The 16219-nt window shown below is 40.8% G+C and overlaps 1 protein-coding gene across 1 annotated transcript in view; it reads left to right on the forward strand.

Moving 5' to 3' along the window:
* The window catches only part of CWH43 (cell wall biogenesis 43 C-terminal homolog), a 55362-nt gene that overhangs the window by 12189 nt on the left and 26954 nt on the right, over positions 1 to 16219 (forward strand). The window contains exons 7-9 of the mRNA XM_004764943.3: positions 3467 to 3724; positions 6651 to 6773; positions 11433 to 11512. Coding sequence (XP_004765000.1) covers positions 3467 to 3724; positions 6651 to 6773; positions 11433 to 11512 — 461 coding nt within the window. The remainder of the gene's footprint in view (positions 1 to 3466; positions 3725 to 6650; positions 6774 to 11432; positions 11513 to 16219) is intronic.

A 16219-nucleotide genomic window follows, 5' to 3' on the forward strand; every position in this document is an offset into this window, starting at 1 on the left:
TTGCTGTCTCTCTAAAGTATTAAATGATAGTTTAAAAAGACCTCAGGGGCAAGCAGATTTGAGGCTTCTAAGGGGCTCTTTGCAGTAAAGAGAAAAGTGGGACCACGATTCATGGGCTTCAGTTCTGCCTCCGCTCACCTAAAACAAGTTGGAACTCACACAATTATCTAGAAATGGTGCCCCTTTTTCACTGTGACCCACCTCTGGAAACCATCTCATAAAGCAGACTGTAGAAAAATAAATCTTGTTTTTTTCATTGTACAGTTAAAATTTGCAATCCAGTGGGTCCCAGCGTGAAATAAATGACGGTAGTGACCAATAGAATTTTATAAATGCAAAGATACAGGAGCTTTAAATCTTGGTGGCAAATAAATTATTAAAATCAAAGTCCTATTAAAAGAAAAAAAAAGAACAGGTGTACCATATGCATGGAGAGGAGCCCAATGTATTATATACAGTGGTCCTATGATTTTATTGTATGGAAAATTTGATCTATTGAAAACTAGCACATTAGTTATTATAAATATTATTGGAATATTCAGTTACTCTTAATTCTGCCTGGTAGCTTAGATATAAAGATTTGGAGGCGATTACTTGGAAGGACTCGGTCTCAAACACAAAACGGCTAAGATACAGAGTTAAATGAAAAAGGCAGAGTGATTAACGGTGTGTGTCAAATGCCGCCACTGGTATGAAAAAGGGACAGAAATGCACACACACGCATATATTTTTTTCATCCATCAGCAGATCTCTGGAAATCCAGAGGCAGTGGAAATCCAGAGACAAAGACAGTGCTAACAATGGTTTCCTCCACTAGGGGGGTCTAGTGGGTGTCGGGGCCAGAGAGACTGCTCGTCACCTTTTGGAATTTCGGATTTTGAATTTATAACCTATTTAAAAATACAAGTGTAGTGGATTTAAAGATAGACAGCCCATTTAAAAATAGAAATTAAAAATAAAAGCAGTGACAGTCAAGGGAATTTGAAAAGATGTTTTCTTCCCCTCCAAATAATTCTTTTAAAGATTTTATTTATTTATTTGACAGAGAGAGATCACAAGTAGGCAGAGAGGCAGGCAGAGAGAGAGAGAGGAGGAAGCAGGTTCCCTGCTGAGCAGAGAGCCCGATGCGGGACTCGATCTCAGGACCCTGGGATCATGACCTGAGCCGAAGGCAGCGGCTTAACCCACTGAGCCACCCAGGTGCCCACCCTCCAAATAATTCTTTGTGGTAAGACAGAAACAACAGTCATGAGAATGTCTTTCATTTAGGGTATCAACTCAGGATTCATTCTTAGAAACAAAAAGAAACAAAAAACAACAGCCCTTGTAAACTGGTAAACAGGAAAAATCCGCTCACACTAATCATCAGAAAAGCGAAACTCACAATGTGATACTGTTTTCATCATTAGTTTGGTAAAGATTTTTGGAAAGAGATAATTTTGGCAGTGTTCACAAGGTGAGACTTTTGGCAAGGTTTCTGGAGGAAAGAAGATTGCTAGAGCCTCTCATAAGCTGTTGACTATAAATAATGACTCTTTAAAATGCTTTCATCTCTTGACATGGTACTTGTACTTGTGGTCTATTTTTTAAAGAGTATTTTAAGGAGATGATAAAAAATGGAGTAAGAGGTTAGTTGACAAAAAAAGATGTTCCTCACAGTTTTGGAAGCTTTGTAAATGGCCAACAGTAGGAAAATGGTGTCTTATCCTGTGGGGTATTTGCCCAGAGTATAGTATATATACAGTATATATACACAAAAATGTTTTTTTTTTTAAAGATTTTATTTATTTATTTGACAGAGAGAAATCACAAGTATATGGAGAGGCAGGCAGAGAGAGAGAGAGGGAAGCAGGCTCTCCGCTGAGCAGAGAGCCCGATGCGGGACTCGATCCCAGGACTCTGAGATCATGACCTGAGCTGAAGGCAGCGGCTTAACCCACTGAACCACCCAGGCACCCACAAAAATGTTTTTTAAAAAAACAATGTTATGAGAAAATGTAAAATATCATCCTCAACATGTGGTATGATTCCATTAACATAAAAATACTTTTATATATACATAGAACAAGACTTAAGGGAAAAAAACATAGGAGCATTGGCTGTGATTGGCTTGGTCTTAAGGCAATCCTTAACTGCTTTAAAGTTCTGTATTCTAAAAAATTTTTTACAGTATATAGTCATTACATTTGTTGATTTCAAAATAAAATAATATTTTGGTTACTAAAATAACCATTGTCAGACCTACGTATTACAAGGTCTTGCTGTGGAGTTAACTTCTGTGGGTTGGAGAGGGCTCTGGGATCTGGTTCTCGCGTTCATCAGGGTGATGTTCTTTTTGAAGTGGGGGCGGGGAGGGAAAGGCAGTCCCACGGCATTGCCCGGCCGTGTTACAAGTGGGACTCTCGGATGGATGAGCCACGGGGTGGGGGTTGGGGGGGCGTGTCCTGGCGGGAGCCACTTCCTGCTCCCCACTCCTTTTCTGGAGTTTTTGCCCCAGCAGTGAGTGAGGCATCGTGCTAGAGACATCCTGGAAGGATGGGTCACGGTTATACACCGACAGAACCGTCTGTAGAATGTCACATTCGACCATCTGTAGAATGTCACATTCGACGGAAAGGTGTTACCCTGAGGGATCCCCAGTGGGCTACGGTTAAGACCCTGACCTGCTGTCTCAGAACTGATCTCACGGGAACTGGGAGAAATGTTAGGCGGTCAGGTTGGGCTCAGCAAACTAGCAGACATTTATGAATTACCTGCAGCGGACCCAGCAGGTGGCATTGCCCTCAACACCGACTGGGCTGTCCGGTCGTGAATGAACCTATAGCAGAATTGCTAATGCCTTGACCCTCTCATCCCATCTCGGACACATCTTCTTTGGGGCACGTGTGCTTGGGAAAGCCCACTTACATATTGCAGGGCAAGCGGCGGCATTTAAGCGGATGGGAAGTCGGTTAGAAAGTTCCTTAACAAAAACATCCTAGAAACCGCGCTGACTTGCCATGTTTCCTCATGTCCTGGATCTGGCTGGCTAAATTAAATGAACATATTTTTGGTATTACAGATTATTTCAGGGTGTTTGTTTGTTTGTTTTGCTATTAGGATCGTAGCACAACCTAAAAATGCCTTTTTCTCTCCTCCTACACCTCCTGAAGAAATAGCTCTGGACTGAGAATTACTAGACTCACCTTCTGCCTCCAGGTTTGCAAGGAATGAGCCGTGTGACCTTGAGGGAATCACGTAACTGTGTGAGACCTCTCTTGCTCGTCAGTCTGCCGGCTGGACCTGAATGCCATTGAGGTCCCTTAGGGATCTGAACAGCTGTGTATCAGTCATCCTATAACCCCATTCCTCTTTTCTTTCTTTCTTTCTGTTTTTTTTTTGTTTTTTTGTTTGTTTGTTTTTAAGAAAATGGAAGAGACTCTTCTGCCTTTTTGACTGATTCTTTTCCTCTCTCTGTCACCAACAGGAGCAGCGTCAGCTGCGGGCCTCCTATACCTGCCCACGGGGGCAGCCGCTGTTTCTGGCTGTGTGCTGGCCGTCTTCACAGCGTCTGTGTGGCCTCACGTGCTTGGACACCTTCTTAGCTCAGGGGCGAGCCCTGGGAAAGCCATGACCACTGCCATGATATTTTATCTTCTAGAGATATTTTTCTGTGCATGGTGCACGGCTTTTAAATTTGTGCCAGGAGGTGTCTATGCTAGAGAGAGATCTGATGTGCTTTTGGGTGAGTATATCTGAAAGGTCTGGATTAGAGTAACTACTTGAAAATACCCTTCAGGCTGACTAGGATTTAGCATTTTATGTGCCTGGTGGAGCTAACTAGGATGATCTTACCTTTTTTTTTTTTTTTTAAAATTCAAATAGAGTCTCTTGATAAAAATAAAACAACTGGAAGAATGTGTAAATTGCTACTTAAAAGATTTAATTCATCAGTGAGTTTCAGTAATACTTTTTTTTTTAACTATTTGACTTTTTTTTTTTTTAATTAACACATAATATATTGTTTGCTTCAGGGGTACGGGTCTGTGATTCATCAGTCTTACACAATTCACAGCACTCAACATAGCACATACCTTCCCTCATGTCCATCACCCATCCCTCCCCCTATACCCCTCAGCAACCCTCAGTTTGTTTCCTGAGATTAAGAGTCTCTATGGTTTGTCTCTCTCCCCAGTCCCCTCTTGTTTTCAGTAATACTTATTATGGCAAAGATCTTTTAACCAAATTTAATCCATAGTAGAGTATAAAGAAATACTATGTAACAGTTGTATTACAAGCTATGTCAGGAAAAGGTACGATCGTGGTGTGCTCCTTGCTCTTTTGGTGTTGGCTCATAAATATAAAAAGGAATTGTGATTATTTTTTGTGGCTCCCCCAAATCTTATCTGTGTGTTTTTTTTTTTTTTAAGGATTCTATTTATTTATTTGACAGAGAGAGAGAGCACAAGCAGGGGGAACAGCAGGCAGAGGGAGATGCAGACTCCCTGCCAAGCAGGGAGCCCAATGTAGGACTCGATCCCAGGACTCTGGGATCATGACCTGAGCTGAAGGCAGAGGCTTAACCAACTGAGTCACCCAGGTTTCCTATCTATGGTTTTTATTTACCATATTTTTTTCCCAATAAAATATAGCTTACATGCATGAATCTTAGTATGAATGATAAATTCCCAAATCATAGAATACATATTTTCCATTTCAGTGGTTAAAAACTATGTACCAAAATGGAAATTTCATAAACTTAGCTCAGTTGACTATTTTAAAAATCGCCTTCCGGCAAGGATGAAAGTACTGACGGATACAGACATATACAAATCAAATGTCGCCTGTCATTTTAGTTTGAGTAAAACATGTCAAATGCTTCCAGGATAAAAATTGTGAAAAACTGAGGAGACAGAACATGTCTGTAGGGGATTCAGTCCTTGTTGGTTAACCAATGCATTTTCCCATTTGCTCATTTACTCATTAAAAAAATTACTGGCTCCTGCCTGTGCCAGGCATGGTGCCAGGCACCAGGGATGGAAGGGGCACAGAGTCTGTGCTGTCAGCGCAGTGGGGACAACACCATACAGAAAAGCAGACAACAACAGAATTACAGTTGGGGTGAGTGCTACAATTCCACCTGTAGTTCCCCCTTGGGCCCTCGGTATTTTTCCAACAACTGTACATTTTCACATAAACTTCCCTACATCCTGAGCTAGGCATCTGGCAGGAAAGGCTGACTTGGAAGCTTTTTTTCCTTTGACTTATATGAAATGTGTAAAAACAACTGAGAATTTGCTATTTCTGGTAAACACCCGTGCTCTCATCCACTTGGAGACATGCATTGCTGCATTTCCTCTGCAGTAATCTTGGCTTTGCAAACTGTGTATTTCTTCTGGTTTCTTTCAGGTGTGTGTACTCTGTCCTGCTCTGTCTTCTTGTCCAATGCCCTGCTTTTTTCTCACTTCAGCTTGCTTAGGGGTCTGCCATGTGGAGAAAACGAGCAACAGTAAGAGCCATCCTAAGCCTAAATTCATTTCTTTGGAATGTTATGAATGACATGCTTTTTCAGTTTTCTTCTCACTATTTATGGGACTGCAGAAATGGCTTTATTATAGCTGCATACAAAGAAACTTTTTTTTTTTTTAGTAAGAGTGACATATTGATAAGGCCACAAAAACTAAGGCAGGTTGGTAATGTTCAGCACAGCTTTTTTTTTTTAAAGATTATATTTTATTTATTTGACACAGAGAGAGAGAGAGATCACAAGTAGGCAAAGAGAGGAGAAGCAGGCTCCCTGCTGAGCAGAGAGCCTCATGCGGGACTCGATCCCAGGAGCCTGAGATCATGACCTGAGCCAAAGGCTGAGGCTTAACCCACTGAGCCACCCACGTGCCCCTAGTGTAGCTTTTAATTGAATGAAAGAGAATCTGTATTAAACTGGAAACTAGTAATACATTTACTGTCAAGCTTGCCATGCCATTTCCTGCAAGTTGCATGTAATATTTTTTTTTTTTGCCAGTCTTCCACCTAAGTTTAAATTCTATTTGATATTTCCTCATTTAGATATTGTTCAGTCATACCTCTGTTTCCATTCTTATTGTATGACTTGAGAAGGATGTAAACTTTACGTACAGATTCCATCGTAATGCATCCACGGAGCTCCCTAACGGGCTCAGCAAGGGTTCTCGGATGTCTGCTCCATGAGGACCGACACCCCAGGCCAGAATTACGGTCACAAACACGGCTGGATTCAGAATCTACCTGTCTTCCTCTCGAGGTCTCTTCAGTGCTGAAAACTCAGTCCCCCAAAGCAGTTCAAAAGGCTCCTTTCTCTGTACGCCTCCCTCCCCTGCAAAATCAGCAGCAAAACACGCTATTACCAACCTAACAACGGGAAACCCTCAGGAAATGGAAAGACATTCCTCATCGAGAACAGGCTGGGGTCTTCTCATTTAAAGCAGGGTTCCTAGAGCCCTCGCTCTTTTCTTACGATCAATCCCAATGATCAAAAGCGCTACTAGAATAATTGCTTAGGTACTGAGATAAATGAAGCCGGTTACTGAATTTTCAGGGTACGTCCGCTGAAATGCAATCTAGGCTCCTCGAATTTACCACAGGGAGGATTTTTGGCTTAAAATGCATTATGTTCTTGCTTTCTCTTTTAACAGGGACTGTGATGCTAATTATTGGCCTGAATATGCTATTTGGTCCGAAGAAAAGCCTCGACTTTCTTCAAGCCAAAAATAGTCCTAAAGCCCTTTTCAAAAAGAGTGAAAAATACATGAAACTCCGTAAGTTTTGCTTTCTTTCTTTTAAAGCACTCAATTATAACAACATTTTCAAACACGTATGAAATTAAAGAGTATAATGAACCCTCCAGTACCCTTCACCCGGTTCCAAAGATTACTGACATTTTGCCAGTGTTGTCAACAGCTATTTTCTTACTGGTTTTGGCAACATACTTTGAAGCACATCTCAGACAGCCTCTCGTCTCAACCACAAATGCGCTGCATTACTTTTGTTTCACTTCTCATGTAGATAAGATCATTTCACAGGTAGAATTTCCCAAATGCTTTGTTCTTACGAGAACTATTTCTATTTCAGACTATTTCTTTCTTTCTTGTTCTCCTTTTTGGGGGAGCTTAAATATGGTGACATTCAGACTATTGATGAAGTAGAAATTCAGAAGTGAAGTGAGTTTGTGATTTGGTCTAATTTCAAATGAGCTGGATTAAGTAAAAATGTTTATTGCAAGGACAGTGTTTGCAGATAGTGTATTAGGATCCAGCGCACTCCGTAACTACACAGCACCATGCAGGATACGAAGACGTGTAAAAGCAGGTCTCCATCCTCCGTGACTTGATATTTTTATGAAGATGACCAAATATTATAGTGTAAAGAGAAAAAAATAAAGCTAAATAAAATTGTAATATATTTCTAAAAGAGATATCACAAAGCAGCAAAACCATTATGTAAATATTTTACATATGTTCCATCATAATTTTAAAAGATTATATTACGACGTTGGGGATATTTTAAAAATTTACAGTTTTGTATTGTGTGTTCTTATGTTTTCGGTATGTCTTTCTTTCTTTTCTTGCTCTTTTTTTTTTTTTTTTTTTTAGTATATCTCTTAAAACTAAGACTTGGTAGGTTTTGTTTGTTTTTAATCCTGACAGTCTTTGTCTTTATTGTTGCCGTTGTTGTTATTAGTAGCAGTAGTAGAATTAAGAACCAGAACTCTCTAGGTCACTCATCAGATTGAGGCATTTGGAACCATTTATTTATGAAGTTGTTTAGACAGTTCTATGTAATTTTTTTAAAAACAGACTTTATTTCTTAGAATCACTTTTGGTTTGACCAGAAAGTACAGTAATGCCCCAGATACCCTCTGGCCCCACATACAGAAGCCCTTTCTTACTATCAGTAACCCCCCCCCCCCCGGGTTGTTTATTACATATTTAATTATTGCTATTTTTTAAAGATTTATTTATTTATTTATTTATTTATTTAGAGTGGAAGGGACAGAGAGAGAGAGAGAGAGAGAAAATCTCAAGCAGACTCCGCACTGAGCACAGAGCCTGACGCTGGGCTTGATCTCATGACCCTGAGATCATGACCTGGGCTGAAACCAAGAGTTGGATGCCTAACCGACTGAGCCACCCAGGCACTCCAATTAGTACATTTACTATAACTGAGGAATGTACACTGACATTATCACTATCATGCAGAGTCTGTGGTTTACTTTAGGGCTCGCTCTTACTGTCGTACTTCCTGTGGGTTTGGACGGACACGTAATGATCTGTAGCCATCATTATAGTGTCATACAGAGTAATTTTACTGCCTTAAAAATGCTCAGTGCTCTGCCTGTCCAACCTTCCCTGCCTCTCCCAATGGCAACCACTATCTTTGTCTCTTAGAAAAATGAATGGATTTTATTTTTCAGAGCAGTTTTAGACTTACAGATGTATTGAGTGCAAAGTACGGAGTTCCCTCTCATACACCCCGTCACACCCGCTCCTCCACAGGGACAGCATCATTTTTGACATCTCGCATTAGTGTGGTACGTTTGTTATAACTGATGAGCCAGTCTTGATGCATTATTATTAAGTCAAGTCCATGGTTTAGAGTCGAGCTCATCTTTTTGTTGTATGTTCTGTGGGTTTTGACAAACGTCTAGTGGCATCTCTCCACCATTATGGTATCATCATACAGAATATTTCTGCTACTTTAAACATCCCCCGTACTTGACCTGTTCATCCTTCTGTCCTTCCTCCAGACCCTGGCGACTACTGAATCTTTTCACAGTCTCCACTGTTTTGCCTGTTCTGGACCATCAGTCTCGTCTTTCCGCTTGAAAATGTGATCTAGTTTTGTTGTGATTTCTCATGCCTTATTATTTACTTCTGTCATCTTACTTTGCTTTTGCTTTTTCTACTTTCTCTAGGTATATTTCTTCCTCTTCTTCTTCTTGCTTTCTTTTGCATTGATTTGGTTTTCTTTTTATTTTTTTCTTATCCCCTCCTTCCTACTCCTCTTTCTAGTTGGGACATTATACCTTCAAGTTCTATTGTTTTAGTAGTTGGGGTTTTTTTTGTTGTGTTGTTTTCATTTTTTTCTGTTTTGCTTTTCTTCTCTCAGCGCATGAAAGATACTATTCTGTTATCTGGCTCCAGTTCTTGCCACTGAGCCGTCAGCTGTCCTGCGATCTCTGCTCCTTTGGAGATCATCTGCCTTTTTTCTCTGGCAGCTCTTAGGGTTTCTCTTTGTTTTGGTGTTCTGGAGTTTCACTGTGATATATTTGAATGTGATTTCTGCCTTGCCCCATCCATCTCCCCTCTCCCCCGCATCTTGCTAGTTAGTGTTTGGGCTTTCTGAATCTGAAGAATCATGTCTTTTATCGCCTCTGGAAAATTCTCGGTTTTATTTCTGCAAATGTTGCCACATTCTCATGCTTTCCCTTCTTCCTTTTTGACTGTAGCTGGATTGTATTGGATCTTTTTACTATTGTCTCTGTTAGGCAGAGAGGCAGGCAGAGAGGGAGAGGAGGAAGCAGGCTCCCTGCTGAGCAGAGAGACCGATGCGGGGCTCGATCCCAGGACCCTGAGACCATGACCTGAGCTGAAGGCAGAGACTTAACCCACTGAGCCACCCAGGTGCCCCTACCTACCTTTTTTTTTTTTTTTTTTTTTTTTGTAAAGATTTTATTTATTTGACAGAGAGACAGTGAGAGAAGGAACACAAGCAGGAGTGGGAGAGAGAAAGGCAGGCTTCCCACTGAGCAGGGAGGCTGATGTGGGGCTTAATCCCAGGACCCTGGGATCATGACCTGAATTGAAAGCAGAGGCTTAACGACTGAGCCACCCAGGTGCCCCTCCACCTTGGTTTTTAAGCTCTCCCTTACACTAATTCTCTACTCAGCTTTGTCTACTGCTACCTTTCTTGTCCACTGAGTTTCTAATTTCAATGATTCTATTTACTATATAATTTTATTTTTAGAAGTCTGTTTTATTTCTTCACACAATTTCCTAATCATTAATTTAATCTCCTGTTTCTTAGTTGAATACTCTGTTGAATACCCTCTTTTATTTTTTGACACGTTAAGCATGTGTAGTTTGTATTCTGATTCTAAAAGCTGCAGTATCTGAAGTATTTGTGAGTTTGATTCTGCAGTTTTTTTCCCTTGCTGGTTTCTGCTCATGGAGACTTGTTTTCTTACGTATTTTTTATTGTATATATTTATGGTTCTTGGAGCATTTTCAGGGAAGATCCCTTAAAACCTGAGCTGCAGAGACTCCTGGGAGGCTCAGTCGGTTAAGCGTCTGCCTTTGGCTCAGGTTATGATCTCAGAGTCCTGGGATCGAGTACTGTGTCGGGCTCCCTGCTCAGCAGTGAGTCTGCTTCTCCTTCTTCCTCTCGTGCTGTGATCTCTCTTGCTCTCACTGTCTCTCAAATAAATAAAATTTAAAAAACCAAAAAACAAAAAAATCCTAGAACAAATGTGATTTGCAAGTGTGGGTAATGCATACATATCACACATGAAAACTAACCCAGGAATTAGACATTTCTCCTTTGCGTAAAATCCTTGACTAATGGACTTAATAATTTCATAAAATTATTATTTTTCACTCAAGGATAATTAACATACAGTGTTGTATTGGTTTTGGGTGTACAGGATTCAAGAACTCTATCCATTATTCAGTGCTCAACACACGAGCATTCTTAATCCCCTTCACCTATTTCATTCACTGCCCCCCCCCACCTCCCCTCTGGTCTGTTCTTCTATAGTTAAGAGCCCGTTTTTTTGTTTCTCTCTTTTTCCTGTGTTCATTTGTTTTGTTAAATTGCACATATGAGTAAAATCTTATAGTGTTTGTCTTTCTCTTATTTCACTTAGCATTACTCCCTCTACATCCACCCATGTCATTGCAAATGGCGAGATTTCATTCTTTTTCGACTCAGTTATATTCCATTGTGAATAGACATACCACATCTCCTTTATTCATTCATTGATGCAAGCTGGTGCGGCCACTATGGAAAACAGTATGGGGATTCTTCAAAAAATTAAAAAGAGGGGCGCCTGGGTGGCTTAGTCAGTTAAGTGGCTGTCTTTGCCTTGGGTCATGATCCCAGGGTTCTGGGATCAAAGCCCGTCCTAGGGCTCCCTATTTTGTGGGGAGCCTAGTTCTCTGTCTCCTACTACACCTACTTGTGTCCTCTCTTGCTGTCTCTCTCTCTTTGTCAGATAAATAAAATCTTAAAAAAAAAATTAAAAACAGATCTACCATGGGATCCAGTAATTCCTTCTCTGGGTATTTACTCAAAGAAAATGAAAACATGAATTTGGAAAGATCTATGCACCCTTATGTTTATTACAGCATTATTCACAAAATATTTTTTAAAAGACAAACTTCATTTCTTTTAAACAATTATTTCTTATTTCTGTTTAGTTTTGTGGCTGCTTGTTGGTGTGGGGCTATTGGGATTAGGACTGCGGCATAAAACCTACGAGAGGAAATTGGGCAAAGAGGTAAGTAATGAAAACTTTTGATACAGAACTTTATATGGTATGAATGCATATACATGCAGATATTTGTACACTTTTCATTAGATCGGCATCTCATGACTTCAGAGCCTTGTAAACCATCTCTTGAAGCCTTAGGTCATAGGCTGATAACATAATAGAATTATTTCATGAAGTTGGGTTCTTGGGATAGACCCATTTATTAAAGGCAAGGTGCTTATAATTTTGTTGAATGAAATTATATTTTCCATATCCCACATATATTCCATATTTCCATATTCCATGATTTAACATATCTAAACTATGAAATAAAGAACTATTTTATAATGGGCTTTTTGGTACTGTTTGGCAGATACTGTTGAAGGCAACAATATGAGAGCCTGATTTAAAAACGATCTTACAGATAATTCTTGAATTTGAAGATTTGGGGTAGCTTGTATATTGATAGGTCATGGAAGTTTTCTGGTCTTCCTTTTCCCTCTTGCTGTCTACAGTTTTAAATGCTTTCTAGTCCCTTTCTCTTCTAGACAGGGGGGCAGAAGGAAGGCTACATTGCAGTGTTGTGCTTTCTCTCTGCTCTTGTGAGGTCTGATGTGTTTTGTAACACAGTTAGAGTTACAGTTTTGACTAAAAAAGAATTTGAGGGTTAACCTTGAGTTTTAGTATTCTGTATTAACAGGCATATTTTTTTCATATAAATGAAAAGCTACACCGAGGAGAGAGATCAGGCTTCTCTCATTTACCTGTGTGATTCCAGCACCTCATAAAGTGCTTGGTCTTTCTGTCTTTCTTTCTTTCTTTTTTTGGTAACTATTTCTTAGTAAGTAATTCATTATATGATCTCTCTCTTTTGTCCTTTATTTATTTTTTTTATTTCCAATCAAAGTTTCTTAGGATGAGTTATTGCATTTTTATTTTTTTTAAATTAAATTTACTTATTTTCAGCATAACAGTATTCATTATTTTTTCACCACACCCAGTGCTCCATGCAATCCGTGCCCTCCATAATACCCACCACCTGGTTCCCCTTCCCCCAGCTTCCCACCCCCCTCACCCCTTCAAAACCCTCAGGTTGTTTTTCAGTGTCATAGTCTCTCATGGTTCACCTCCCCTTCCAATTTACCCCAACTCCCTTCTCTCTAACTCCCCATGTCCTCCATGATATTTGTTATGCTCCACAAATAAGTGAAACCATATGATAATTGACTCTCTCTGCTTGACTTATTTCACTCAGCATAATCTCTTCCAGTCCCATCCATGTTGCTACAAAAGTTGGGTATTCATCCTTTCTGATGGAGGCATAATACTCCATAGTGTATATGGACCACATCTTCCTTATCCATTTGTCCATTGAAGGGCATCTTGGTTCTTTCCACAGTTTGGTGACCATGGCCATTGCTGCTATAAACATTGGGGTACAGATGGCCCTTTTTTTTTCACAACATCTGTATCTTTGGGGTAAATACCCAGGAGTGCAATGGCAGGGTCATAGGGAAGTTCTATTTTTAATTTCTTGAGGAATCTTCATACTTCATCAAAATCAAAAGCTTCTGCACAGCAAAGGAAACAGTCAAAAAACAAAGAGACAACCCACGGAATGGGAGAAGATATTTGCAAATGACAGTACAGACAAAAGGTTGATATCCGGGATCTATAATGAACTCCTCAAACTCAACACACACAAAACAGGCAATCACAAAAAAAAAAAAAAAAAAAAAAAAAAGGGCAGAAGACATGAACAGACAGTTCTCCAATCAAGACATACAAATGGCTATCAGACACATGAAAAAATGTTCACCATCATTAGCCATCAGGGAGATTCAAATAAAAACCACATTGCGATACCACCTTACACCAGTTAGAATGGCCAAAATTAGCAAGACAGGAAACAACATGTGTTGGAGAGGATGTGGAGAAAGGGGAACCCTCTTACACTGTTGGTGGGAATGCAAGTTGGTGCAGCCTCTTTTGTCCTTTAATTGTTAGTTGTTGTTATTGGAACATAATGTCAGTCAGAAGAAGACCCCTAATGTCAGCCAGGGACTCTTTTTAAAAGGAGTCATTCATTTCAGTTGGATTTAATACCTGTTCTTTTCATTCATTCACTCGTTCATTCATTCATTCATTCATTCATTTAGTAAATGCTTACTGAATGTCTCTTGTGTGCCTGGTTCTAGAGAAATAGGAGTAAACAGGCTGGACCAGACCCCTACCCTCATGGAGCCTATATTCTGGTAGGGAAGAAAGGTGGTATTCCGGGGAGCAAATAAAGACCATCACGTTAGGTCAGGATGCTCAGAATCAGATAGGATTATGGAGTAGAGAGGAACACGGTCTGGGTGGTTAGAGAAGGCTGCTCTGAGGACATGATGAGATTTGAGTTGAGACTTATTCACAGAGCCAGGGGAAGAAGATTTGGGCAGAGGGCACGCGTGTACAGGGCTGAGGGGAAAGAAGCGTGGTGTGTCTGAGGTCCACCAGTGAAGCCGGTGTGGCTGGAACTTGGTGCGTGAGGGGAAGAGTGGGAGAAGCTGAGGAAGGAGAGGCTGGCCTGGGTCCTATCATAGTGGGACTCCCAGAGCACAATGAGGCATCTTCATTTAATTTTTCTTGCAGTGGAAGCCACTGGAGTATTTTGATTAGGAGCATGAAGATACATGATATATATGTGTGTATACACACACACACACACACACGCACGCACACACATTCTGCTCTGTGCAGAATGGATTGTAGAGTAGAAGCAGGGAGAGAAGTTATTAGGCTTTTTCAGTTGTTCAGGAGAGAGACCGTGGGAGTTTGGATGGGTCTGGTGGGCAGTGGAGTTGGAGAGAAGCGGAGAGACTTAGAACATATAGTTGACCCTTGGACAACTCGAATTTGAACTGCGCCAATAGACTTACATGCAGATTTTTTTCAATGAGTGTATTGGAACCTTTTCTGGAGATTTGTAACAATTTGAAAAAACTTGTAGGCAAAGCGCACTACCTAGAAATAATGAAAAATTTCAGAAAAAGTTGTGTTATGAATGCATAAAATAGCTACTAGTCTATTTTGTCATTTACTAATGAAGCATACACAAATTTATTAGAAAAAGGTAAAAAGTATCAAAATTTGCATACACAAACCCAGACCTTGCATGGCACCGTTTGTAGGGGAGAGAAAGGTAAGCAAACACAAAGCTGCACTATTAAATCCTAACGGCATAAAATTAGCTGTGGTACATACTGTGCTACCATAACAATTTCATAGCCACCTCCTGTTGCTGCCGCAGTGGGCTCAAGTGTTGTATCAGCTTAAAATGCAGTGTGATGCTAATCTCCAGGTGAGCAGTTTGTCTCTCTAGTAAATTTCTTATCACAGTAAAGTGATCTCTTGGGGCACCTGGGTGGCTCAGGCAGTTAAGCAGCTGACTCTAGATTTCAGCTCAGGTCATGGTCTCGGAATCGTGGGATCGAGCCCCGTGTCAGGCTCAGAGAGAATATGCTTGTCCATCTTGTTCTATTTCTCCCCCTGCTCTCTCTCTCTTGCTGTCTTTCAAATAAATAAATAAATAAAATGTTTTTAAAAAAGTGATTTTTTGTGGTTCTCATGATTTTGACTGTAAACAATATGCGTAGACCTTGAATAACACCATGGGACTCATACAAAGTGTCACTAGTGATGCTAGAAGGACTCCAAGAAGCAGAGGACGGTCAGACAAGGGAAAGTCGAATTGCCAGACATCCTACAGATCGGGGTCTGCAGCTGCGTCACCAATATCTTGCGAGAAATGAAGCCAGTGTAAGGGCCACTGCAAAAGAAGAAAAGGGAATTCAGGGGAGAAACTGTGGAAGTTTGGATGGATGCGATGGGCAGTGAAATTGGAAAGAAGCGGATAGACCACACAGTGTGTACCACAGCCACACCCGCAGGCATGGAAACCTTGCACTTTTGGCAAAATACCTTTTCATCTCATACTGAAAATGCAACTTTTGTGCGGGTGCTGGTTTGCTGTAAGAAAGGCACACCTCTGGACTAAGGTGACTCGAGAGAAAGTGAAATCCTTATAGAACAAGAAAGCAAAAGGAAGGTGAAAGATCTAAAGCTGGAGAATTTAATTTTAGAAAGGTTTGGCTTAGAAAAATGTCAAGACAACAGGGGAAGCCGCTTCTGCCCAGCGAGAGGCAGCAGATGAGTTCGCAGACACCATTCAGAAAGTCACTGAGGAGAAAGGATACCTGCCTGAACAGGTTTTTGATGCAGGTGAAAGTGCCCTATTGTGGGGGAAAAAAATGCCACAAAGGACATCTGTCAGTATGGAAAAGAAGCGAGCACCAGGATTTAAGACAGGAAGAGCTGCACTAACTCCCCTGTTCTATGCAAATACAGCTGGGCTTAGTCAAGGGCTCTCTTTATCCCTAAAGCTGCTCATCCTGAGCCTTGAAGGGCAGAGATAAACACCGGCTGCGAGTCTTCTGATTGTACTACAAGGAGGCCTGGGCGCAGAGAGCCCTTTTTCTGGATTGGTCCCATCGATGCTTGGTTCCCAAAGTCAGAAAATACCTTGCCAGAATGGAAAGCCTTTTATAGTTCTGTTGACAGGAGATGATGCCCCCGCCATGCAGGACACTGTGAGTTCAGCACGGAAGTCATCGAAGTCATCGAAGATGACTTGCCCCCACGCACGTCTCTGATTCAGGGATCAGGGAGTCATACGGCCCTTTCAGGCCC

This window comes from Mustela putorius, unplaced genomic scaffold (genome assembly GCF_011764305.1).
Source record: "Mustela putorius furo isolate JIRA1106 unplaced genomic scaffold, ASM1176430v1.1 tig00000430_pilon_pilon_pilon, whole genome shotgun sequence".
Classification (NCBI taxonomy): domain Eukaryota; kingdom Metazoa; phylum Chordata; class Mammalia; order Carnivora; family Mustelidae; genus Mustela; species Mustela putorius.